Here is a 26,570-nt window from a genome sequence, read left to right on the forward strand (position 1 = left end):
TCTCTCTTTTTTAGTTAGCCGGTCTGAGTTCATTTCCAGCCGTGCCCTGCCTCCTGTGTTCCCGATTTTGTATTTTGTTTTTGCCCATGTTGGAGCCCATTTTCGATTTACCACTTTTGGATATCATTTATTAAAGACACTGACTTTTGGAATTACTCTTGTTTTTGTGACTGTTTCCACTATCCTTCTGACCTGCCCCCCGTGACACAGAAATGAGTATTCCAAAAATAATACAACAGATGGATGCGTTTGGCTCCTTCTCTGGGTACAAATGAAAAACAACATATTATGTAAAAGAAAAATGGGAAAAGGAGTTCTTTATCAATATTTCTCAAAAAGAATGGATACATAGTATACATGCAACAATCTACAATGTCTTCCCGTATCTGGATTGAACATTGTTGTGAAAACATCATTAGATTCTTTATTACACAAAAAACTAAAAGTAGGCAACTGTCATCCGATCAACCGTGTTTGAGCAATTGATGTCAATGTCTGGAAAAGCGCTATACAAATAAAAATTACTTACTTACTTACAATGTAGTTCATGCTCACATTTTTTGGTACTGTGCTGAAATTGTGAAATATTGGCAGGTGTTTCCTTCAACTGAGAAAAATCTCTAAACTTAGGAAAATGTTGTCGAAACATGATCTGGAGCTTGTAATCCATGTGTTTGTTTCTTCTCGTCTGGACTATTGTAACAGTTTGTTTTCATGTCTTAACAAGAAGGAGCTGTCTCGTCTGCAGCTGATTCAGAGCTCTGCAGCGAGAATTCTGACCCACTCTAGTAGAAGAACTCACATTTCTCCGATCCTTAAAACTCTTCACTGGCTTCCAGTTTCTTTCAGGATCAACTTTAAAATTCTGGTTCTTACTTTCAGAGCTATTCATGGTTAGGCTCCTCCTTACATCACTGATCTGATCCAGCCTTACACCCCAGCTCGGGCTCTGAGGTCTGTGGATCAGAATCTACTTATGGTTCCTGAACACGGCTCAGGACCAGAGGAGAGAAATCTTTTTGTTGGCTGTTGCTCCTAAGCTTTGGAACGATCTTCATCTCTCTTTGCGCTTGATGGAGTCTACTGACTCCTTTAAGAAACATCTTAAGACGTTTCTATTTGTTCAGGCTTTTCCTTGATTTTCTGGAACTCCTGTGTTGTTCTCAGTATTATCTTGATCTTTAAAGTATATACTTTATTGAGTATTGTTTTGATTGTTAAAGCGCTTTGTGACCCTGGTCTGGAAAAGCGCTATATAAATAAATATTACTTACTTACTTAAATATTACTAAAGTCATTGAAAATATCTTGGGGAATAATATTCCACATTTAAGTTCGGTATTGTATTTGGGCATAAATTCAAATATTGTACAAAAGGGAGACAAATATTTGTTTTAAATACTAATGGCAGCATCTAAGAAGGCTATTACAAGAAATAGCACAAGACAATCACCAACATTATAAGAGTGGACTTTATAAATGAAGAGTTTGAAATGAAACTGTTGACTCATAAGATTAGGACACATATACAAATGTCTTTTTTTCATTGTAGAGATGCAGTTTAGATATTTTGACAACTATAATCAGTCTTACAACAATGACAAAGAACAATTCTGCTAATTAGCTTGATGGTGTTAATTGTCTTGTCTGCTGCTGACAACTTATATCTGACTTTAAAAGTTTTACTCTGACCTGATGTCAAATCAAAGCTGGTGCTCCAGAAACTTTTCATCGTTAGTCAACGGTAAATCATGCGAAGGTAATTAAACATGAATTGCGTCGAGTTGTCACTGAAGTCATAATCTGCCAATTGTTAATTGTCTTAAATAAAGTCCTTCACAGCTGTTTACAATGTTGAGCTTTTTAAAAAATAATTATGGTTTAAATTAAATGAATGAGTAACTGGCACTGACAGCTTCCAGCTTCTGGCATCAGATTGATATGCAGCACATTAAAACAGCCACTTATTGATGCCAAGTAAATGGAAACAAAATATGTTTTTTTAAAGGAATAAATACTTACAAAGACTGAGTATATTCAAACACTGCTCACCTGTGCTCTGTGCGGCCTTCACAAGACCTTTTCTGAGGGTGTCTCTGAGCCAGGGCTTCATCTGGGCCAGCTCGTCTCCGCCCACCAAGGCCACCACCAGGTGTGGCGCGGCCAGACCCCAGTCTTCTGTCAGCATTTGGAAGATCTGCACCGGATCCGTGTCGCTGCCGACCCTCATGAACTGCATCACATGTTCTTAGAAAGTTGGCTTTCCATTATAGAATCTCACATGATGTCCACTACCTTCCCTCGTGTCTTTGTCGGGCCAACGAAGTCAATGTCGCCCACTCGTCCAGCTGCCCAGAGTCGGCGTTCTCTCTTCATTCTGCCCGTGAGGCCTCTGGCTGCATTCTCCAGAGTCTCATCCTCGGTGGAGCAGCATGAGCAGCCCAGCAGAACACTACATGACAATGCACCGGTTTATAGTGCTCATAAGAATAAAACATTCATATTAGAAAGAGTTTTCACTATAAATAATTTGTCCCAAAAGGGTAAAATTGTAGAATTATTGAGTCTAATTACCTCCCACCGGCGTACAGTGATGATAGAAAACTCAGTCACTGTTATTTATGTGCAACAGAGAAGCTCTGTTTACTTCACGTCTAATTTATCACGGCACTGGTTCTATGTGGAGTAAAACACAACTCGCAGCATTCATTCATTTATGATCACGACGCTGCTGCGACTCCCTGCTGAGCCAGAGGAACCATGAGGAGGATATGGTTTTTTACGGACTTCAGATGTTTTACTCTTCATCTTTATCCGGCTTAATCTCATATTCTTTATCTGTAAAGTGTTGACTTAACATTTGAGATAAGGAGAACTGAGTCAGCAGTCAGACTCAGTGACGTGAGTTATAATGGTTGGTGAGGCACTTACTCCTTTAGTTTCAGTTTTACAAGTATATAAACCCAAATGTGAAGCTTATTCAATTGGCTACTGATTATTTCATATCTCATCAGCATTCTTCACACAAATATGAAGTTTAAAAAATATGTAATTTAATTAATTATTTCTCAACAAGTCTATATTGAATTTTTGTGATATGTTGTGGGATATTAGTCTTCATCCTCTACATCTATGGCAGTGATTGTGGATAAATATTGATTTATAGCTTCATAAACTTTCTTTGACATTGACATGAGAGTCAATTCTGAAATATTATGTTTTAATGATCAATGTATTTAAATTTATGAATTCAAAATCTTTAACCTGCTATATTTAATGATCTGAGACCTTTCAATTGGCTGAAAATCCAAATTTGTTTTAAACAATGAATGGATATAGAGAAAAATGGATGAACGAATAAATAATTAAAAAAGGATGAGCAGGTATGGATTTAAACAGTATAGACTATAGAGTATGACCGTGGTAGTAAAAGGATTACAAGGAAGACTTAACTGATTCAATTCTCTTAAGTTGAAAGCCGAGCGTTTATTTCTTCATATTAAATTTGCGTTTTGGGAATTTATCGTAAAGTTTAGCGAGAACTCTCCCGATTTAAGTTTGGCTCAAGAGTGAAGAACCCCAAGTGGTTCTGTAATGACAGATCGACCCGCCTGTTGTTGCTTCTGATTAGTTTATATTGCACGGCTAGTCTGACTCAGACTGCAGTTGCTGTTCTTATGTGAGCAAACACCAGAAGTGTTTAAATATAAATAGCAAATTAAAATAGAATCCAATGAAGTCAACATATAAAATGCAACCAATAACATTTTTTATGAATATAAATATACAGTAATTTCATATTTAACAACATGCAAAATTAAATACTAAGCATAAATAAAACATTAATACATGAACAAGATGAACGTTTTCTATCCAACGGTGCCTTCTGTTCCACTCGTGTGAACGTCTAGTGTTTGACTTCAAGAGATGCTGCAGGCCAGCACATCAATCGAGGCACCATTCAAAGTGTGTCTCATCATGTCCAAGTACAAGAAGCTCCTGCTTTATGACGGTGTAATCAAGGAGCTTTAAGTGTGTGTCATTAAATGTAAGATCAATCTGACGTTACTTTCCGAAGCATCTCTCTAGTGTAAACACCTTTGACGACTCATGTCTACTACGAATGCAACCGTCTGTGTCGTGATTGTTTTTCATTTGCACTCACCTGTGCTCCTCGGACCACTGCAGTACCTCGCCACATCTCAAACACCTCGTCTGAGGCTGCATCGCTCCCTAAAATCACACAAGCATCTTCTTATCTCGTCGCAAACGGCACAGCGGTCCTTGGAAATTGTGTCTTTGTGGTGCAAAACCCTGGACTTTCTGCTGATAGTTTTCTGGGACTTTTGATCAGATGTTATTCCATGTTGCACTTGGCTGGTCTTGCACTATTTTAACCCTTGTGTTGTCTCTGGGTCAAGGCGACCCGAAGGCCCGAAAAACAAACTGTTTGTGGTATCTCTTGTGTTGCCTCAGGGTCAACTTACAGTGGTGGAGGTCGTTCATCTTGACCCAGAGACAAAGTGTTAATTAATAATATTAATAATAATAAATGATATCTAAAAGTTCCTTTCTGAGCACTAAAGTTAACTTTACAAAGAAAACAATAAAACAAAACTGTACATTAAAACAACACAATACAATAAAACACACAAAAAATGAAATAAAATAAAATGAGAAGGCAGACGCGTTAAAACAAGTCAATAAAACAAGTCAATAAAACAAATTGGTTACAATAGATGAAAGTGTTCATGCAATGCGGAAAAGGAGAGTTTAAAGTTTGTGCACATTTCTTGTATATTTTCATTCATTTATTTAATCTTGTTTTTATTTCCGTTTTGATTGCACAAAAAAAATACAATAATAGAAATTCCTAAGGAGACAAAAACAGCCAGAGAAAAATCCCATGTGTGTTGTTAATATAATTGTCAATAAAGCTGTTTATGATTCTAATTCAATGCTGAGGATTAAAGAGTTATTCTCCTTCTTTCATACATACTACCCAACTGGAAATCTGTCATTTCAGTGAATTCTAAAAAACACTTCCAGCTCTTAACATGATAATTGAACGCTAGTAGACATATTTCTCATCTCAAAAATAAATGTCATTGTCTTGATTAAACACTGCTTTAGAGTGTGTATACATGGACTTCCTAACTTTCATGATGAGATCATTAAACCAGAGTGACCTTTCTAGTGTTTGGTGACGGTCTGACAGACGGAGAGCCAATTTGTGTTAAAGCCTCTTCCTTGTGGCGAGTGTATGTATTTGACTACCAGCTAGAGCTCTGGAAAGGAAGGACGTCTGACATGCAAACATGATGGTTTGGATGCAAAAATCTGTGTGTCCTGACCTCATTAGGGGGCTCATAAATCCTACGGTGGACCATTAATAGTGGAAAACAATTCATACATTTTGAATATGTGTCATTTAAAGGTAATCATAAAGTGACATTTGACTATTAAAATATGTGGCAGTTGGAATGTAAATATAATAAATGGATATTATGTGTATTATGAAGCTATGTGTATGATACTGGATTTTAAAAAGTGATATATAATTTTCAGCACTGGATTTGATCCCAGATTTTGACGTCTATATTAGACACGTTTCGACAGCCCCTTAACATCCTTCACCTCTGGAGTGAGACGGTTCCAATTGAAGGAAAAGAACATCATGTTGAAAAATATCAGCGTTAGTTCGACCTTTTGATTCTACTGACAGAAATGAACATGTTCGATCTGACAGCAGCTTTGCTATTTTTAGTAACCTTTCAAAGATGGACCATTATATTCCACCTCATTTAGCGTTCTTAATCCTTTTAAAACGTTAATGCCTCTTATTGGTCATTAGGGATTTGGAGATTTTAAGAAAATTACTTTAACGCTAATTTAACAAAACACTGATATTGTTCAATCCATTAAATGTAAATAACTTGAGTGTACAGAAGTGTGTCATTATCATATTAAAAAAACGTACAATAACTGACTTCAATAGTTAGTACAGCGTCCATAATGTACAGCACACTCACCAGAGCCATGTCGTGTCTCCCCTCCATAGTTGAAGTAAAGTTCAACCTCACACTCTTTTACTCAGACAAAACCGAGGTCAGGTAAATCACTCTCCGTGGTAATTTGCATGTCAGTCACATGTCACTTCATTCAGCCTGAGACGGAAAATCCATGTCACCCTGCAGAGATTGTCATTAAACTGGGCTGGCATGACGAACCCAAATACTTACACGGCACAATATGATTCTAAGAAATATTTCTATTTCATTTTGCATGATTTTGAGGTTTGTAACATGAAGATAAGCGACAGGGGAAATGAATAGAATTCCTTAGCAAGATGAGATTGTAACTGTCAAAAATTCTCCCCAAAATGTAAAACTATTGATGGAAATAGAAGGGAATGAGATGGAGTTCATGATGAATGAGGACAGGTCTGCTCTCGTCTTGTGTTTTTGTGCCGTTTGATGTGTTGTCAACCCTGCTTATTAGTATCTACTCAAAAAAAAGTGAATTTTACTTTCTGAGTTTTACATGCGTCACTAAAGGTTTCAATCAAACTTTTCTTTTTACTCCCCATGTGGCCAATTGTGCATAAACCTCTAATTTTGCTCTAGCATAACACAGAAAATCCCTCCTGTGAGTGAAAATAAGTGATTTCAGAGACATTTTATTGTTACTTTTGAGCAGGTTGGAAGTCCTTAATTATGATTGAGCTCAAAACGTTATGTGAGGTTTTACAAAAATCAATTTAAAACACTAAATATATTTTTTATTTAAACTTTCCATGAAGATTCATTGAATTATGTTCAGCATTTTACTTTGTCAACCATCATAATGTAAATAAAAATATATAAAGTACTATATATTTATATTTGTGGCATGTTTTATTTAATTATAATTTCTGCACAAATACTTAATAAACACTTCCAAAGGCAGTTCTAGTCTTCACTCCCTCCCTCCCACTCACCTACTGTTTGTGGACCTACAAACATTTACATTAGCTTTCTACCACAATGAGCTTTTCTTTCGCTCTAACTGACTTCCTGTAACACACACAGCACTCAAGAAAGATAACAATGTCAGCGGTTAAATCATAAATCTCTAAGTCTATGTCTATTTCTTTAATTTAGTATACATTGATAAATGCATAAATGTTATGTTAAAATGTTCGGGTTGATGCTTGGTCTTGGATTTTAAATGTAGAGCAGGATAATTCGTTGTTGTTTTTTTTAAAGAAAACAGAATAAGTCTAAATCTGAACTGTTTTATTATTATGCAGCAGCAGCGAAGGTGCTAACATGTTGATTATTTCACAACAATGTATAAAGAGAGAGACTCAACGGGATCTGAACATGTAACAAAAAATGACAGGTTGCATTCATTCACAGTAAATTGGTCTGAAAGTGGTGCTAACATTGAACAAGAAGAGGCATTTGTGGTAACTGGCTACAATAGATGGATGACGTGTACAAACATCGTCGACACAAGGTCTTACTGAAGGGTTGTTTTATTTCTTATTCAAGTGAATTGATTGAAGGACACATAGACAAGGTTCTCTGGATGATATGTCAGCAGTGTGTAGCTTAAATCTTCTACCTTTTTTCTTAACCCGACTCAGCAATTTTTACAACATGAAAAAACACCATCCTATATATCAGGCTTATTACTCAAATATTTAATAAAAAAGTAAGAATTTATTGAGAGAAAAAATGCTTTCCTGGGTGTTTCGCTTGAAGACAAACAAGAACAAACACATGACCTTTTGTTGAGGCCTCACTTGTCTCCCATTCAAAATCAATGACCCCCACCTTTCCACCCCTCCTCCATACCTTATCCTTCCTATTCAGCCATCGATGGCCAATCAGCATCCACCTCTTTTTGTGTACAAACAGACATTTGCGCCTTGCAGCCTTTAAATGTCTCTGCAGGAGGAAAGATTCCAGAGCAACAAGGATAAACCCAGAGAACAACATCTTCCCTTCCAAACTTTTCTGAAGATGGCCGGCATCAGACAAGGGGAGTCCGCCCGCAGGAGTTTGTTTGGACCAGTCGACCACGACAGTCTGCGTCAAGACCTGAAGCAAAGACTGAAGGAGATCTCTGAGCAAGAAAACCATCGTTGGAACTTTAACTTCCAGACAGACTCGCCACTTCCAGGCCGGTTCCAGTGGGTGGAAATCCAGGAAGACTCTGCGGCTAGCATCTATAGGGAGTCCAGCAAGAGTGTGGTCAGCTGCGAGGAAGGCACTGACCAGGAGAACTGCTCCAGCATCTCAAACACACCGACGAAAAACACAGAAATCACCCCAGTCCGCGTCAAGAGGAAGCTTGTGAAATCCTTGGACGTGTCAAGAAGCAATGCAAGAATTACAGGTAAGAGGAAAAAACAACAACGGTTAGCTAAACATCTTTAATCGCCGACCACTCTAATATATGTTTTATTTTTCTTGACAGACTTCTTCGTAAAGCGCAGGAGGACTTCAGAGCTGAGGATGAAATTCCAACACACGAGCTCCAGTGAAACGTCACCGTGCAAAACAATCAGATGAAAAACCGATTGGACTCTTTTACAAAACCAGAGCTTGTGATAATAACTGCACTATCTTATTTTGCCCACGTGCTACACACACTCGATTCCTTGACTGGAGTTACTTTTTAAGTTGTTTTAATTCTTTGTTGTCGCAATGAAAAATATGCCTCAAGTTAATTATTGGATGTTTATTTCTCTTTAATGTCTGTCCTTCTGCTTTATTTATTTTATTTAAACTATTTTTTTATTTATGGTTTAATGTAATTCTTTGTTTTGTTTCTTGTCCTTTGGTGAAATATTCGTTCGGAGCAAATATAAAGCACTATTTTTGAATTCTTAAATGTTCACGAGGGACTGATCTTCTGTCTCGTTCAAAACAAAAGATGTTGCTATTTTAATAAAAAAAAGTGAAATGAAGTTGGTGCTCTCATGTGTGTTGATGATGGGATGTAATGACTAATGAGGTGTTGCAGACCTTTTGAAAGTCTTATTTATTTTCAGCTTTGAGACTCTTAGTCTGCACTTATTACTCTCTACAGGTTTGCATTTATGAAATGTTACATAAGGTAACAAATTGACTTCATATTTGATCCAGTTATTTAACAGTTGTTGTTGCGAGACGCATCTACGATAATAGTTTGAGTCGAAGGTTTGAAATATAGAGGTTCATACCAGTTAGTTTGTTACTGTTAGCTTTTTTCATTGTTTAAGAATTTAATGTTTTTCACGTTATTCAGAAGAAAGATTCGCCTCAATACATTTGTGACAAAGACCATTACTAATTTGACTTAAAATGGCCGCCTGAGATTCAACGCTAGATCAAGTGTTAATAAATAAACACATTTATTTGATTTGGCAAACATGCAAAAGTCAAAGCAAACGCAGTTTAAATGAGATTGCTCTTATCAGAAGCACCTAAATTTGAACGATGACGAATGTTGGATCGATAAGTCCCCCCCCCCGCCCCCCCGAATATAGTTTGTCATTGTGCCCTGAAGGATCGCAGGAGGCCATCTGGTCAGACAGGAGCACAATAGCTACAAAAGCAGAGTGTGCCATTTATTTCACCTGCAAATCAGCCCGTGGGCTTCTAACCCCCCACCAGGTCTTTTCTTTCAGTGTTTCTTTTGTTTAATTCACTTCTTAAGCCTCCTTTGTTAATGGCATGTGCCCCGACCCAAACCTACTGTTTCCTTACATCAGCTTAACCATGTTTATGCAAAGTAAGAAATAGATATAATATATAAGAAATATTCAAAAACTGCTTCTTTATTCACGGAATCAATACTGTTCGAACTGTTTAAGAATACGATGCATTTGGATGAAGCTCCCGAGGGTCTGAAAAAGCCCCCTTGGGTCTCTCCTGGTGCAATTGTTTTTCTGAAAACAAGAAAATGACTAGCTGCTTAGTTCATCGACCACAGATGAAGACTTAATTTAGCCAGAAATCAATATTTCTCCGGGGCGGTTTACATCACAGATTGATTAATAGATGTTAATTGCAAACTCAAATGAGCCATGATTATTTTTTGTACTTGGCCATGTCTTTATGCATTTACTTCCATTAGTGACCTGAATGAAACAATATCATGCTCTGATGAATTTCAATTAGGATATCACGGAATGATACAGCTGCTACTTCTCAGCATCGACAGGAAAGAAAGGAAAGTAAATTAAAAAAAATATATGTGGGGGGAAAAATATCACAGCTTTGATGACTTTATTATAATTGTAGACTAAAACGCCAAGACACATTCATGTTAAAAACCACACACTTGAAATTAATATTATAATGAAACTCAGGTGTTACTGTCACATTTTCAAGATAAATGCTGTTCAAAAATACCATAGAATTCTAACTAAGAATTAGTTGATTATAGTAAATTAATTCTACTTATGGGGCAACAAACATTTTCTTTTAAAAACGAGAATACTGTCTAAATAAAGGAACTAAAGAAGTATGTTGTTGTCACCTTATAGAAACATTTCTTTTTACTTCTTTCAAAAAATTCCAGTGTAATTATTGTCGTTCAATAGCTTGAAATATTCTTTTTTTCTTTCTTAAAAACAAATCATTTTAAATTCAATCAGATTTTTGTTTTAACTTCAATGAGAAAAAAGAAAGAACAGTTTTCAGTTTAATATTTGCGCTCAAATGGCAGCCTTGGTGATTGTCTCACATTTTCCAATTCACAAAGATAAATTCCTAATTTGTTTTTACAAAAAATCCTGTTTTGTTCTGACAACACTGGAAATACTGTTCTTTCTGATTCTGGGGATGAAGTACTGCAAAGATTAGACATTGTTTGAAGGAATGTATGTTAAGGGTAGTTTATAACCAGCTAATATAATGCTGGTAGATTAAACTCTAAAGGCATTTAGAGGTACACTTTTATAAGGTTGCAAAGGAATCTTGGTCGACTCTTGTGCAACTTGATGACAGCTGCAGTGGTTTCCCAATCAACAGATAGCACCAATTACCCAGTCGTATGGCTGCCCCTCCTCAAATCAGCACAAAGGCCCAGTGGACGAAGCACACTTTAGAAGGGTGGGGTCCATTGTCGTGGACACCAGAAGGCAGATGGTCACTTGTGCCTTTATCCACGCGGCCACTTGTGTGACGGAATGTATGGACACCCCATGGATGGCCGGCCAAGGAAGGGGTCACCATCTGCTGCCCCCTGGGTCAGATCTTTAAAGACCAGGGTAATAGCCATGCTTTTTGTCATTTACAAAAGTCAGTGACACCACGCCCCCTTCACGACTCTTATAAAGGCTTATACTTTATACAAAGCTTTAAAAAAAAGACTTTTCTAATAAGAATCTAATCTAATCTAGAAGGGTTTTCTAATACAAGTGTTCAATATTTGGAGTAATCATAGGGGACTACAATAGTGGTTATATCCAGGATATCAAAAGTACCATAACATTTCAGTGCCGCTTGATCAATTTCACCACATCAGCAGTACACAGATGTTATCAGCCTCTGTTCTATTGGATGGTGCCGTTGCCCGCCGTGCCATAGGGCAGGGACGACAGCTGGCTGTAGCTTGGCAGGCTCTCCTGAATATGGGCGTCGGGCGTCTGGAGTCCCGTCCTTCCCTCTGCATTGATCCCCGCGATGTCCCTTTGGCCGCACAGTGCAGCGAGTGATCTCGACATGTTGTTCAGCGTGTTCTCCATGTGCGTCATCTAGTTTGGACATGAAAAATGCCCACAATCACCAAAACATGCATTGAAAATTCGACTTTTTTCTGCTTAATTGCTCTTTTCTTAATGTATTTTTCTCCTGCTCAATTCTTTGGAGGGATTACCAACCCAGTTGCCGGCACAGGCTGTACTCATTTTAATTCTTCTTATTATTTTTTGGTATTTCTAACCGCAACATAAATTTTAATGATACTATGAGATTAATGCCTTAGTAAGCTTTAGCAGCTGTGCTACTAAAACACAAACATGAACAATAATTTATCTGCTTTCCACAATTTGTGTGAAACAATTGATTAATTGTTATCAGTCGCTATACTCTGCTGTCCTTGTATAGATGTGTAAATATATATACTTTATATCTGCAGTCGTGGCCATCTTGGAAATGCAGTCTTCTGGTTTAGCAAGACCCAGTCCAAGAGGCGGAGTTTGGGAATTTGAATTTTTAATTGGCCGATGAAAAAAGGCTTTACGAATCCTTTGAATGTCGTAAAAGTCATTTTTTTTCAATGGGGGAGTTTGTGACTTTTTTTCTTTCGGCAGTCAGCCTCAAGTGGACACTTAATGAACTGCAGCTTTTTGGACTTCCACATCGGCTTCACTTTTTAATACAAAATATTGTGTCTTTGTTAGAACTAGAGCATCAAATAGTCTATATTGCATCCACAGTTACCTACGTTTATGTTATCTAACTCCTCCTACAAAGCAAGATGCATATATATATATAAGAATGTATTTAAATAATTTCTAAAGGATTGAAAGAAAATAAATTATCTCTCTTTACCTTTTGCCATTTACACAACGATATATCTTTTTGTGTGACACTCAATTCAAACTCTTTGAAACCATCTGAATCTCAACGACAAATTCAATACAAAAAGTAGATGTTATTGAAGCCCTTTTCATCTCTTAGATTACTCTTTTAGTCGCAGACATCCTGACTCTTACTTTCAGGGTCAAACATTTTTGTGTTCAGATTGAACTCAAGAGTGAAAAATGTTGCCTTTAAATAGAGAATCCAAGGTCTTTTTTTGAAATGACAAACATAACGCAGATGTAAAGTTTTTTGTTGTTTGGCAAAACGGGGGTTGGTAAATAGAAGAAATGCAAACATAAATTGCAGATTCAACTACTTCCCAAACATCTATTGTGAGAATGTCAAAATGTGTTTTGAAGATGGATTTTGAGATCCTCGGGCTGTTTGCTCCGAACAGCTAAAAGAGATTTCCAGCAAGTATTTTCCAAGACTGCAGCATTGCTCATTCTTGCACCTCGACCCCAACTGTGTTACAAATAGACTTAATTCTAGCACTTACAAGACGCTAAAATCATTTTACTGTCACAACACGAAAATCGTTTGTGAACATAGTTCAATAAAAAGTTTGAGAAAGAACTCCCAACAAATTGCCTCCCACAAAGCTTTTGTCATGTTTCTTTTTAGCTTGGTCCAGGGACATTGATTTGGTCATGTGTTGGGACGGCAGGAGGTGATTCTGACATATCAAATCCAACGAAAATGATTCTGTGTTCAAGTGTCTATTATTCACAAGTAAAACAAAACAACATATTCTGATGATGACTTTTTCTTTTGAAAAATACATTTGAGGGGTTTCTTGACTTTAGATAAAGATAAAGGTGTTGATTAACTAACCTTGTCCTCCATTCGACTGAGTCTGGATCCGATGGAGTTGCTGCTTTGATCACCGGTTCGATCTTCAACAACAAAGAGTGAACGTTAAGATCAGAATCTATTGTCCTTGAAAACATATTTTCAAAGAGTGTCTGAATTATATTTCTCTTACCTGGGTTTATCTGGAACAGGGATATCTTCCCTAAAGACTGGTCCAGTCTGTTAGATAGAGACGGAATAAATATTTTATCAATGTACTTCAAGGACACCAATTCCAAGAAGTAAAAAAGAAACAAAATCACTGTTTTTTATTATTTTACCTCCTCTGCACCTCTTTGATTCGCACCATAAGGTTGAGGTGACCTTGGGAGTACTGCTCGATCACGTCCCGGACGTCATATGGCTTCCGTGCTCGCTGTTCAATCAAAAAGTATACATGTCAGTTTAATAATTTAGAAGCACTGAGAAACACACTCTTATAAAAGTATCCAGCTGATGACTTGCACTCCAAATGTCTGCTCGAAAACTGGAGCAGACGTGCTTTTAAGTGAGATTCTTGTTTGATAAAGAAAAGTTACGTGAACTTATTTGACTCCGCCGTCTTCCGTTCACTTATTTATCTATTGTTATCTTGCTTTTGAATTTCTATACGTCTAGACACATGAAATAAGGGTAACATAGACTTAAAAGAAACATGAGGTAAAGGCTTTTTTCTTCATTTCAGCCGAACATTTGTTTTTCAGCAGAGCACAGAAGACACAGTCGCCAAATTGATGCAGATCAAACAACAAAGTGAAATCTAGGGGGCTTGTTTTGGGAACCTCTCCAACTTACTTTGGTAGAAAAACAATTTAAGGACACGCTGTCATCAATCACGTCCGACGCTTTGAGATTTACCTCCTGTTACAACTTGGGCCAACTAAAATCTGTGTCCCCTGATAAACAAGAGTGAATTTAATAAGAGCTCATCAGTGATGTGGTAAGACAGACGTTGTCTCGAGAGTGCAGAGCAAGTTTAACCTGATCATCTTCAAATGCTGTTTAAACTTACACCCGATGAAGAGCGTAACAGATGTAGAAGGAATTTCCAATCTACCATATATTTGAACTTCAATGAGGCAGATGAACACTTCAGAAAAAGGAGTAAAAACACTCGACCTACTGAAATGAAAAAACTAACCTGTGTGAAATTCTTCACGCATTTGGCACTTATACTTCAATAATACTCCAGAGAAGTAAAAATGACTTGAAAGATCTTCAATTTGAACATAAACTGCTCACATGAAACCCATAAATCATCACACGGCACAAATTATGATCACATTACACATAAAATACTCACATGACTTTGAGAAATAAATATAGATAATATAAATGATTTTAAGATATAGCTTAAAATAGCATCATTAAACATCAATAATGACAAACAAAATGTAAAAGAAAAGTAAAATACAGATCAGAAATAATAAAAAATGTTCTTCTCTCCGCTGAACAAATTGTTTTAACACAGATGTAAACAGTTTGATTTCAGTTTTTAAGTTGGTTTAATTAAGGTGGTAGTTTTAAAACTCTAGGATTGTACGTGTATGATGTTTAGAGAACAATCATTGTGAATGACTTGAAGTTTAATATTGTTTAAAACTATTTAAATCTGAAAACGTCAGATTTTTGTTGTGAATTGCAGGATTGTATGAAGTATACAAAGCCTTAAAAAAAAGAAATCCTACTGAAAAAGACAAATGACAAGGTTAGATTGAAACTTTTTTTTTAAAAGGATAATTTATGAAAGAACACCACGCTAGTCTGTTTATTTCTTAGACTTGGACTTTTGACATTCATCTGTATTCCTATGTTGAATTATTGCGCGTTGAAATATAAGAGGTTTATTTCTTTCCTCACCTCAGCTTGCTCTGTCTACCTCAAAAGCACTTTGTTCTCCGTATAATAATGAAAGAGAATTCTGAAGGATTCCAAAACACATTTTTGAGAGCTGCAGGGTAACAAAATCAGCATTTATTGTGGTTTTGCACATTATTATTTGGAATGTCCTTTTTGCATTAAGCTGTGAACACCCTGTACTTTAGACTTTGCATTTTTCAATAAAAGGCAATTTTTGACTCTGACTAGTGGGATGCCTTGAATATTCTATCAGTCTCCTAATGCCATCTTTGGGTTTGTCTTAATAATTTGATGGGCGCTTCAAATCTAGTGATGTGTAGATCCATGAAGAAGTGTCCTATAAGAGTATAAGTGATTACAGGTTCAAATTAATAGATTATGGAAGGGGTCTAGTGGGCTCTGAAAATAAAGACAGTTTTTTCATGAAGCTCTATAATCCTATGAATTTCAAATACGTTTATTTTGCTCTATTCCTGCGACAACCTGATCTTACGGATACATTTAGTGCATCACTCTGGAGTCCCTCAAGGTTCTGTTTTGGGTCCTTTATTATTTTTGCTGTACTTGATTCCCCTGGGTAAAATCGAAGATTTCCTGATGTTTTTTTTACCACATTTTTGCTGATGACATCCAGCTCTACTGCTCTTTGATCCAACTGAGCCCCAGAGGCTGAACAGCTTAGTCAATTGTTTGCTAAAAATCAACGTTACGTAACGTTATGTTTAAATAATAAGGAAGATGTTTAAAAGTTTACCATGTCTTACACTTGGTCTTTACCTGAAATTTTCTTTTCGCTACGTTAAAGCGAATCCTCTGAATCACTCGGATCGCTCTCCGATGAGAATTGGTCAACCTGTGGATCATATGTCATAAACATGAAGAGGATCACAGCACCAGTACAATCTGAAAACGACTTAGATCCACTGTGACTCAGTTAAAAACCTCTCAGCTATAAAAATGTGTGTTCATTCACATCATTATTACGTTTCTTCAGTCCATTCCTGCAGTTGACAGTTATTTAAGAAGTCTGGCTTATGATGACAAATCCCCCGCCTCACAGGATTTGTATAGATAATGTGTCACATTTATAAAATCTAGGTTTTGACAGTAAGATCAAAATCAATACCGCTTGTCTGGAGATTCAAGTCATGACCTTCTCGTTGCTCAAATGAGTGAAACTCTAAAACATCATTCTAATTTTATTTGTCATTTACAGAATCATATTATAACGAGCACATTTTGACTTATTGAATGTGGATTTATTTTACTGATTCATTGTATTCTCTTTTATTAAATTATGCTTTTCATTTATTATTTTATTTTATTTCTTTGTCTATTGCTGGCTCTGAATGGAGTCAATCTCAGTCAAATCTCCTCAAAATTCTGGTAAACTCATGAACCCAATAACAACATTTCCTTTAAAAAGGTGCAAGAATATTTGAGTTATTTGGTAACAGACAGAAAAAAACAGGCAGGAATCTAATAAGGTAGTACATATTATTAATTAAGAACACTTGTGTGATCAAAGCTGATAGATGGATGTTATTGATTGTAAATCAAATTATGTTTTGTCAAGGTTTATTGGCAACACAACTGAGAGTCTTTAACACACTTAACATGTAAACATATAATCAGAGACATAATGGAAGTCAATACTGAGAAGAGGATTTATTCGACCAAGATCTTATGGCAGTAATGGTTCATCAATAGATTGTTTACAATGCATTAATCAATGGCAATGACGTTACAAGCTATTTTAGCTACATTCATGGTGTCATTATCCTGTACCACAAATATAGCTAAATAAGAAACACGTTTGTGTTTGCTTTTATTTTGTTCATTTTCTTCTGTTCATCTGCCACCTGCTTCTCCGTTCCAGCATTATGGGTCAGAACATCCATACTCCTGTTCTTTTTCTTTCATCGCTTGGATTTGTATGTGTTTTACAAATCTTCACTACATCTAATATGCTGCTTTTCCAGACAGAACATTTGCTTAACTCTGCACGACTGATATTTTAAAGCGAAACCTCAGGTCAATATATTGTTCAAAGACTTGTCTAACATTCCTGAAGCTGAAAACAAGTTAGGTTTTATGCATGATGATGTATGCAGCAGAAGACCAGTAACGACTGTTCTGCTGTTTCCATAGAGATAACTCAATGCAGACATTCGCATCAAATGAGAACTTTATTTCCGTCCGCCATATTTCACTTTAATTACACAGGATGGATGTGTATTTATCTGAGCCTCACTAATGTGCATCTAAACTGACAATTTGTTCTAATTGGAGCTTTTAATCTCTAACAAGGTGAGGGACATGCATGATATGAAATAAAGATAATGCATTTCAAATAATAGCAATTAGAGTCCAGTCTTACGATCAATCGTTGCCTCAGTAGAGTGGTTAGAGGGGGAGTTTTAAATATAGACAAAAATGAGTTACGTTGTGGCTAACTTGGTGGTGTTTCCTTTTTCAGGTCAAGGTTATAGAATACAGAAGACCAATTCCAGAGTTAGTGTCAAAATAAAATGGGAGGCATTTTAAGGCAGGAAATTATCTGCACTATTCATGGGCAACTGGCTGAGTAGATTTCTTGTTGCAGAGAGTTTTATTGATGTTTGTTTTTATGGGTAATGGCTGAGGGGAAGGCTCAGCTGTGAAGCTCACGGTACACATACAGAAGAATTCAGATTAATAAAGCTGCAGTGAAAAATGAATAAATCTCCAGTATCTCTCTACTTGCAGCAGAGTGTGCCACATTTTGCACATTCTCACAACTCCTTTTGCTGAATTTACTATTCAACACATTCTAGCTTGTCAGAATTGCATCTAAATAAATAAAATACAATACACAATACAAATAGATGAGAGTGATATTCTGTGATATATATATACTGTATATACATATCACAGAATATAACTCACATCTAAAAATCTCATCAGTGAGGGCTTTTCAGACAAGGATTGAATCTCAAAAGGTACCTCGTGACATAATGAATTGATGGAAATGGAACAGACCCAAATACATTAAAAGAACGTTCCATCAGCACACAGCTGCTCAACCCTTAAATCACAGAAGCTCGATCTGCTCGCCACATTCTCCATTTAGACCTGACACACCGAATTAGATTTCAGCTGCATCACTTTTAATCTATTTAAGCACGTCTAAAACATATAAAGGAGCGGGGTGAATGAAGTCTGTGCTGTAATTTTGATTTGTTGTTTTGATCGGCTGCAGCCTCTCTCACCATCATCCCTTTATTAGGGAGATAAAGTGTGTGATATTATAGCCTAGCATATCAACCGACCGTCAAATAGCAATTCATGAACTGAAATTGAATTGTGTGTTTAAGACTGATGCCATTGCATCGCTTTTGTTCCAGCAAGAACAAATGTGTGGATCACTGTAAGCTGTTCTCCGAAGTTATTTATTCATTTTTTAGCACTGATGTTATTGTGATTGTTGGCGTGTATCTGTCGGATTTTATCTCTTTTTTTCTGTGTCTGTATCATTAAGAAGTTCTGAACATATTACAAAGAAAACTTTGTGTGAATCGTGAGAAATCGTGTGATGATGTTTGACTTTAGGAAGGTTTTCATTGAATTCTCAAGGTTTTGCACTACTTTTGTTCACATATTCATTAAAAAAAAGTAAAAAAAATTGATGAAGCAGCAGCATACATTGAATCCCTAAAGTGATGTGGTTGCTATTGCAAATTCTACATTGTTTTAGGGTTGTTACATGATACAACTCAATGAATTCTGTTATGTCAGTTTCACAGGCTATAGTGTTATAGTATAGTGGCATGGATTCGATCAGGTCCTGATTAGGGGAAATCGTTTAAAAACAAATTGAAATGGAAATTGTTTTTTTTAATCGATTTTAATATATCTTGTGTTTTATTAATATAATCTCATAAAAAATATATCTCCTTGGTGGAGGTATGCGCTGTCTCAGTGCATTTCCAGTTTATTATAGTCATCCTGTTATTTAAGTTCCCTTTCGTCCCACTTCCTAGTTTTATTGTGGAGTCCTGATTCTTGTCTTGTTAACTTCTTCTTGTGCTCCTGATTCGTGTCACCTGTGTCTTCGTCTCACCTGACCCCTGTTCCCCTTGATTGTTGTGTGTTTAAAACCCTCCTTTGTCTGTCAGACTCTGTCGTGACGTCAAACTTCTATGGTGTTTTGCTCAAGTATATCATTTGTTCAGTTCAGTTGGCCAATGTTTTGTCGCTTTTTGTCAATGTCTTTTGCCTGCTTTTAGTGAAAGCATTACTTAAAAGCTAAAACCTGTTAAATTCATCTCAATTTTGATACAGAAACATTACGTATTGATGCAAATAACCACTGTAGCAACACATGTTAAATGATGTGTTTTTCCATCTGTATTACTCACCACAACATTTACACAAAACAGGTCTGATGTGTGATGAGTCTCGCTCGCTGTGCAGCAGCGAGTTGTATTTAACAATCCTATCATGCTGCGGAAAATGCCACAACAGTGTTGTTTTCCCCAAATGAGCGGTCCTATCGCAGCATCCCTGAGAGCGCTCCGGGGTATGAGAGGCTATAATAGTTAATTACAGTTGAATCCAACTCACTCTGATGGTCGTGTTGCAGGAACAAGTTGGCTGTCAAGCTCCGGTTCCTGATCAGAGAGGCTTGGGGAGTCCTGTTCCATTTGTCCTTGAGAACGTAAAGATGCAAACTCATTGAACAGATCGCTGGAATTAACATGAAGCCATTCTTTTTAATGACGGCTGATATAACAGAAGTAACACATGACGTCTCGGCAGACTCAGATTAGTGCCTCAAATGATGTGATAAGTGTCGACGATAGAGGCAATCCAGCGGTATGTTACCAGATGCTGTTGGTGGAAGCCGCTGAGACGATGGCACCCCGGACTGCTGTCGATCTGCAACATATATAATGAAAATTAAACATCCGATACCAGGAACAGAGCACGGATGAGCTCTGACGAAGCGATCTTGACGAGAAGGAGAGCTGGCAGGTAACGGACGACGTGAGCCAGGTGGCTAAATGTTTCATGATTTTTAAATGTTCACTCGCTTGGTAGTGAAACTGTGTTTAAGTGTCACAAATGACAACAGAAAACTACTTGGAGCTGACTGTTTTTTCTTAACGTTACATTTAAAAACAGGCTCTCTGTTCTCCCACAGGCGCCGTGTGCATCAAGTTCATCCGACCACACACCAGATGGCAGTGAGGAAATTAAGTTAAATGATTCATTGCTTAAAGCGGTGTGTTGGAGATAAGCTGCTGAGCCTACAGACTCAATTTAGCATCGAATCAAAGACACTGATTTTCATTGAACTTGAATAAAACGATATGCAAATCTGGATGTTGTACTGGGATCCAGCAGGAGAGGAGAGCCAGTTCAACTTTTAATACGGCCCTGCGGTTTCACTTTCAGAGGCACCGTCGCTGAGTAAATAATGCACCTTTGAAATGACACAGAAATCTTCCTCAAAAAGCATACGAAAAATGTGAGCAGCCTGATATTGATGGTCCAAATATTTGTGTCCATATTCATTGTAAATCCAGCCGGATTTAACATCTCGTGCTAGCGTATTATTAATAATAATAATACATAATAAACATTATTTACTTACATTCAAAAATGATAACAAAGAGTTCAATTGAACTGTATTAACTATTTCCATCTACTTAAATTAAGTTATTATGTTTTATCCCATTAAAAAATATTTAAAAATGTCATTTTGAAGTCGTCATTTTACAGCAAGTTATTGAATTTAAATGTAACATACAAATTTAATTTTACTTGAATAATTTATTCCAGAATATATATACAAACTCACTTAAAACAACATATATAAATAACATAATTTTGCATTGATTAAAATATAAAGAGTATTTCCAAACATTTGTTTTCGTTTAAAGTATACTGAAATTATTAATTTATAATAAAATAAAATTCCTCACCTGGTTCAGTTTTTTTGGAGCTTGGATAACATTTTTTCTTAGCCCTTGTTTTATCTCCGGGTCAAGGGGACCATGAGGCCTTAAAACAAATGTGTTTTTTTGATTCTGAGATAGCACAAGGTTTAAGAAAATTGTTTTAATAAAAACGTTTTTTTAAGCTTCTCTTAGTGCCTCTGTTTGTTTATTAAAACATCACATGCCCTACCATGGGCTGTTTTTGTGAACTTTGAATCGGTAATTGAAGATGGACTATTTGGCTGTAGGCAGCACGGTGACATAGTGATTACTAATGTAGCTCAAAGCCAGAAATCCCTGGTCTGAGGCAACTCTGGGAAGAACATACACTCTTTCTTGTGTGGGTTGTCCTCCAGGCACTCCCGCATAGTGCAAATGTAAACATTGGTAAGCTCCTCGAAAATGTTATTTTGGTTTCTTCTCACAACTTAAAAGCTTAATTTAGTTAATTATTGTTTTTTTTAATTGATGTTGACCCAGTGGAGTGGAACAGTATGTAATAAAATTACATTTAACTCCCATGATTGCTTACATACGAATCTGTCTTCTTCATCTCTTCACTAGAAGCTATAAATTAACCCTTGAAGATCCGTACTTTAATGGAAATAGTTAAGGTTCAAGAAGCCTTATTGTGTGTTTGAATGAGTGCTCCAGGTGTAGAGAACAGAGAGAGGTGTTTACTTTGTGAAGAAAGCACATTATAGATTGAAACATAACATTGATTTCACATCCATGTATTATATAGATGATGAAAAATACATGAAAAGAATTAACATTAAAGGGCAACTAATGTGAAAACTTCACTCTACGGACTAACGTGTTTCAAATGTCTTCCTCTGCAAGATACAGTAAGTCCTTCATCATGATCATGTCTTAAAGTTAACAAACTTCTCTCTCATCTGAAATCTCGGCGAACAGGAGGTTACGAGAGCAGCGCCAAATAATGACATAATAATGACTTCACTCCTCCTCCAGTCAGCTTTAATCACGCCCACTTTGTTTTTACAACGAGTCCCTTGGAGGTGGAGACTTTGGACACACACACAGTGTTGCCTGACCAATCACAATATAGTGGGTGTGGTTATGGTAAACAAGATTTCATCTCCCAAAAAAAAAATGTTTTCAGTGGGCGGGGCTTAAGCACATTTTCTAATGTAAATATATTTAATTAAAAAGAGAGTTTTGTACAAACAGACACATACTGATGAGTACAATAGAGGTCCAACATATATTTAAGACACACTTGAATCAAAACATTAGCACTTTTAACCCAACAACAAGACTGTATCAGAGTCAGCAGTTACTAAATGGTTATGCAATTATTATTATTACAAGTTTCCTGTATTTATATGATTTTCCATCTCTTTATTTTTTCCCTCCTCGCTGCAGAACAATTTGTGCGTCACCAGCAGCTTGTTGCCACACATGTGCTCCACATAGTTGTCAAGTCAGAAACCAAAAAGTGAATTAAAGCTCCTGAACGATATAAATTGAAACAGCAATAACTTAAAAATGAGGGCATAAGGCTACACTTTCACATCATGTAAAGACTGGAAAGCAGGTTGTGGGTGTTCGACCTAAATGTGATTTATATTTTCTTGATTAATATATATTCTTGGATTTTTTAATCAAATGTTATGTTGTTTATTTTTCCATTTTAACTGCATAATGAAAGGTATATAAATAATTGGTGATTATCTATATTGTTTCCTATTTCCCATGAGTGATTGACAGTCATTGCTTTTTAATGTAAAGATTTTTATCACACACTTATATATATATATACAATATTTTAGGTCTTTATATGTGGGAGAGAGAAAAACACAAAAACAAACAAGCAATGAGTCATTAAAAGTGACTTATATAATCCCTTTCCTGTCAGTCTGTAAACAAGTTTGTGCAGTCTTTGAGTGTCTGAGACATTTGTGATGTTAAAATCCCAGCAGCTTCACTCAGAGGCCATGAAAGCACTGGCAGATTCATGCATAAACAGTGTTATCACATTCAAAGTAAAGCAGATGACGCCCTGTCAAGTCAAGCGATATCAAAGAATATTGTTGTAATACCAGCTTTACAGAGTATATCAGTTTGTTTAATGTCTTTTTTTAACATCTTCATAGAAATCTGAAAAAAATAAAAAAAACATGACTGAGCCCCAGTTGTAGTTTATTTGTGGCGAGGCGATCTGTTTTGTTTGACACATAACAAGTGAGAAAACCCAAAAGGAGCATTCAAGGGCACTTTGGCTTCAAGCTATTAATTCCTGAAGCTTCCTCTGTTCTTCCTTCCACATGTTCCCTTTCCTTTGACCTCACGCCACGAAACAAACTTACATTCTTGTTATCTATCCATGCATGACTTTCTGACCATCAGCCCAGTTTATAATGTGTGTGTTTATGTTTATAAGTGTGATCTGTAGACACATAAGTTCTCAGCACTTCTGCAGTACTGATGCCCAAACACACACCATCTTCTTCTTCACACAGAGAATACACAACGAGTCTGGACCGAATGGCACAATTAAAAGAATGTAATGGGTTCTGAAAGCACAGCACTTTGCATGAACAGTTGGTGAACTCATCAAGAGCGAACTAGATGTGAAGCTAGTTTTAGTTTGACTCTATAAACTGTTTCAAGCCTGGTTATTGAATTTAATAATGTATGAGTTTCATTAAAAAAACATGTTTATAAAAATGTTAAACTGAGAAATAATTCATTACAATGCATACTAATCTTAAACGTGTATCAGTGAAAGTCTGTAATTGTAAATATTTATGAAAATATATTTTAAAATCGTTCATCTCGCTTTGCGGATTCCTGTCAATTCTGGGGTTCACAATACAAGAATTCTCCAAAGCCAAACAAGCTTTGAGATTCCAGGACGTGTGTTTAAGTTAAATAATCCTTTAAACTAGAGAAATTGAGTAACACACAGTATAAACCATTTTGTTGCACAGAAACCTGCGCAGAGCTACTGCTGACTCAGCGTTATTCTGACATGTTTACTTAAGCACTTAACTTTTGTTTTGTTGGCGGTCATGTCATTTATTTTTGCTGAAAATAATTAGTCAGTGGTGAAAAAAAGGTTTTGGAATAGAGATTTACTCTAAACAGTCAAGGTTTCCCATTAAAATCAAAAATAAAGCCTGACCACCTGTATCTAACTATAGTAGAAAATGAGTTTTCAGAGAATTACAGTCCAATTTTAGTGTGAGAAAATATCCCACCTGTCACTCAAAGCAAAGGGACTGAACTCAAACTCTACTTTTTTTAATCAAAATCTCTTCCCTTTTTGATGAAAACCTCAGATGGAGGGACGCATTTACCGGACATGAAAGGCATTTCTTTCCTTACATTTCTGAACTCTCAAAACTAAAGCTTCCTTTCTGAAAACATAGGAGAGAATCTTATGCATTATGGATTTAATCAACATTCATTGGCCATCTTTCAGGAAGTTGCAACAGAGGCGCCGTAGCACATTTCATTCTTCGGGGATTCATTGGCACTCTTGCCTAATACATTTGCGAGTGGATGATATTCAGCTTCAACTCATTTTCATCTAGTTGCTAAGCTTTCCTCCAGGCGTGTTTAAAGAAAAAATCAAAAGAGCTACTTTCAATTCGGAAATGCTTTTAGTGTATACTTTCACTATATTAATTTCATTTTCATGTGCAAACACAGCCTGGAGAACCTCTAAAACCGCATTTACAGGGGACTGTAAATAGACTTGTAATGGCTCCATTTGTTGGGTGATTTTAAATTACAGTTATAAACATATCTATTATCTACATTTGTAGTAGGACTGGGAAAAGGGTGGTACTGGATGCACAATATCTACTAACAGCTGCGCTTATGAAAGAAAAGGGGGAACTTCTTATTAAAAATCAGACTGACCATTAGTACCAGCTGTCGCCACAATATTAGGCAAAGTCAGGCCAAAGTCATGATCACACTTCTCAGTAAATTATATAAAAATAACATATTATAATAAATGTTGTTTATCAAAATAGCAAAACTGCTGTATTGGACATGGTATTAAAATATATTTAGCATGTCTTCAGTGATCACTTTTTCAATGGTGTTGTGAAAACACAGAAATAACAAATGAAAATCAATAACAACTAGATTGTGGACAGTTTCCCTGAATTCATAACAGATGCAGGTATGGCTGTTTTATTGCAGATTTATACATAACGACTGAAAAACAGTAAATACAATTGATAAACCGAAACAAAAGCTGCTTAATACACCGTCCAACTCAACAATTATTATCCAAATCTAAGTGAGTGAACCACCAGAGAGTGATATTGAACCACAGCATCTAATGCAGCTGTGAAGCTGTGTAATCAAGACCGTATTGATTTTCCATAAACTCAGATTTAAAACTTTCTCTCCGATATGGAAGATTGTAAACAGCTCTCATGAGTCAAAATCAAGCAGCGGTAACAGTCTAGATTCAGATAAACACAAGTGTTTTAAAGGAAGCTTATCAGAAAATGGCCTGTCATCCACTCTGTGCTGACTTACTGTATCCAGCACATGATGGAGTACGATTCCTACCACCACTGTCATCTCCTGGGTATCGATCAGGTTTTGCTTTGATGTGTGGAGTTCATCTCAGTGCAGTTCGTTTTGCATCAGGCTTAAATTTATTGCTGCTCATCGATCTTTGCGGTTCAGATATTGTTCTGCGTTCTTCCCGTATCTGCAAATGATGCCCAGGAATATTTATCTCCAGCAGATAATGCTCCGTTAGCAGTGAAATACAAATGTCTGCTGTTTGCTGCCAACTTTACTTCAGCAAAGATTTAACCGAACATTGTTGGCAGTAGAGCAGTGATGTGTGGCGAACCAGAGGGAGGAATCCCAACAGTGTTTTCCCCCAAGTTTGTGTGTTGAAACTGATCTCTGAGACAATTTATGTTCATTTTAAGCACTTTTACCAAAGTAGCCATTCGCCACAGTGGAGCCCAACATGGGGCTGAACGCTACACATGACTGACTATCAGACAGTGTGGTTGAGTAGACACGTGAGAGGACGCATGCTGGAGTGGAATGGTCCTTGAATTTACTTTATTTGGAGGAGGCAGTCTAGCCCAGTAAGAGTGTTACCCTGTGGAGTTTTATCTGTCTTTTATGGGTCTCAATACTTTGTACCATGATAGCGCCCCGTGTTGGGAAAGTTCCCTTTTCTATGTGAACTAGTTCAAAGTTCCGTTAAGATTATAATTCCAAAAGTTGCTATTACAACAAGCTACTTCACGCTATTATTTTTCAAAATGCAATAGTACATGTATAACCAGGCATT

General features: G+C 36.6%; 3 protein-coding genes across 3 annotated transcripts in view; 1 reads left to right on the top strand and 2 right to left on the bottom strand.

Annotated features, from left to right (window-relative positions):
• The window catches only part of trpm5 (transient receptor potential cation channel, subfamily M, member 5), a 29,286-nt gene extending 26,888 nt beyond the window's left edge, over positions 1-2,398 (bottom strand). The window contains exons 1-2 of the mRNA XM_087793244.1: positions 2,296-2,398; positions 2,053-2,233 (exon numbers count right to left, since the gene is read on the bottom strand). Of these exons, the coding sequence (XP_087649370.1) occupies positions 2,053-2,233; positions 2,296-2,376 (262 nt within the window). The 5' untranslated portion in view covers positions 2,377-2,398. The remainder of the gene's footprint in view (positions 1-2,052; positions 2,234-2,295) is intronic.
• Positions 2,399-8,009: 5,611 nt separating this feature from the next.
• Positions 8,010-9,349, top strand: cdkn1ca (cyclin dependent kinase inhibitor 1Ca). Its single transcript, XM_087793246.1, has 2 exons — positions 8,010-8,385; positions 8,467-9,349. Exons 1-2 carry the CDS (start codon positions 8,010-8,012, stop codon positions 8,559-8,561), a joined length of 471 nt encoding a protein of 156 aa, XP_087649372.1. The 3' UTR covers positions 8,562-9,349.
• Positions 9,350-10,245: 896 nt separating this feature from the next.
• The window catches only part of kcnq1.1 (potassium voltage-gated channel, KQT-like subfamily, member 1.1), a 61,653-nt gene continuing 45,328 nt past the window's right edge, over positions 10,246-26,570 (bottom strand). Inside the window, exons 11-17 of the mRNA XM_087794429.1 lie at positions 20,145-20,198; positions 19,884-19,968; positions 16,056-16,131; positions 13,700-13,794; positions 13,552-13,598; positions 13,401-13,462; positions 10,246-11,734 (exon numbers count right to left, since the gene is read on the bottom strand). Coding sequence (XP_087650555.1) covers positions 11,534-11,734; positions 13,401-13,462; positions 13,552-13,598; positions 13,700-13,794; positions 16,056-16,131; positions 19,884-19,968; positions 20,145-20,198 — 620 coding nt within the window. The 3' untranslated portion in view covers positions 10,246-11,533. The remainder of the gene's footprint in view (positions 11,735-13,400; positions 13,463-13,551; positions 13,599-13,699; positions 13,795-16,055; positions 16,132-19,883; positions 19,969-20,144; positions 20,199-26,570) is intronic.

This window comes from Callionymus lyra, chromosome 6 (genome assembly GCF_982586985.1).
Source record: "Callionymus lyra chromosome 6, fCalLyr1.hap1.1, whole genome shotgun sequence".
Taxonomy (NCBI): Eukaryota; Metazoa; Chordata; class Actinopteri; order Syngnathiformes; family Callionymidae; genus Callionymus; species Callionymus lyra.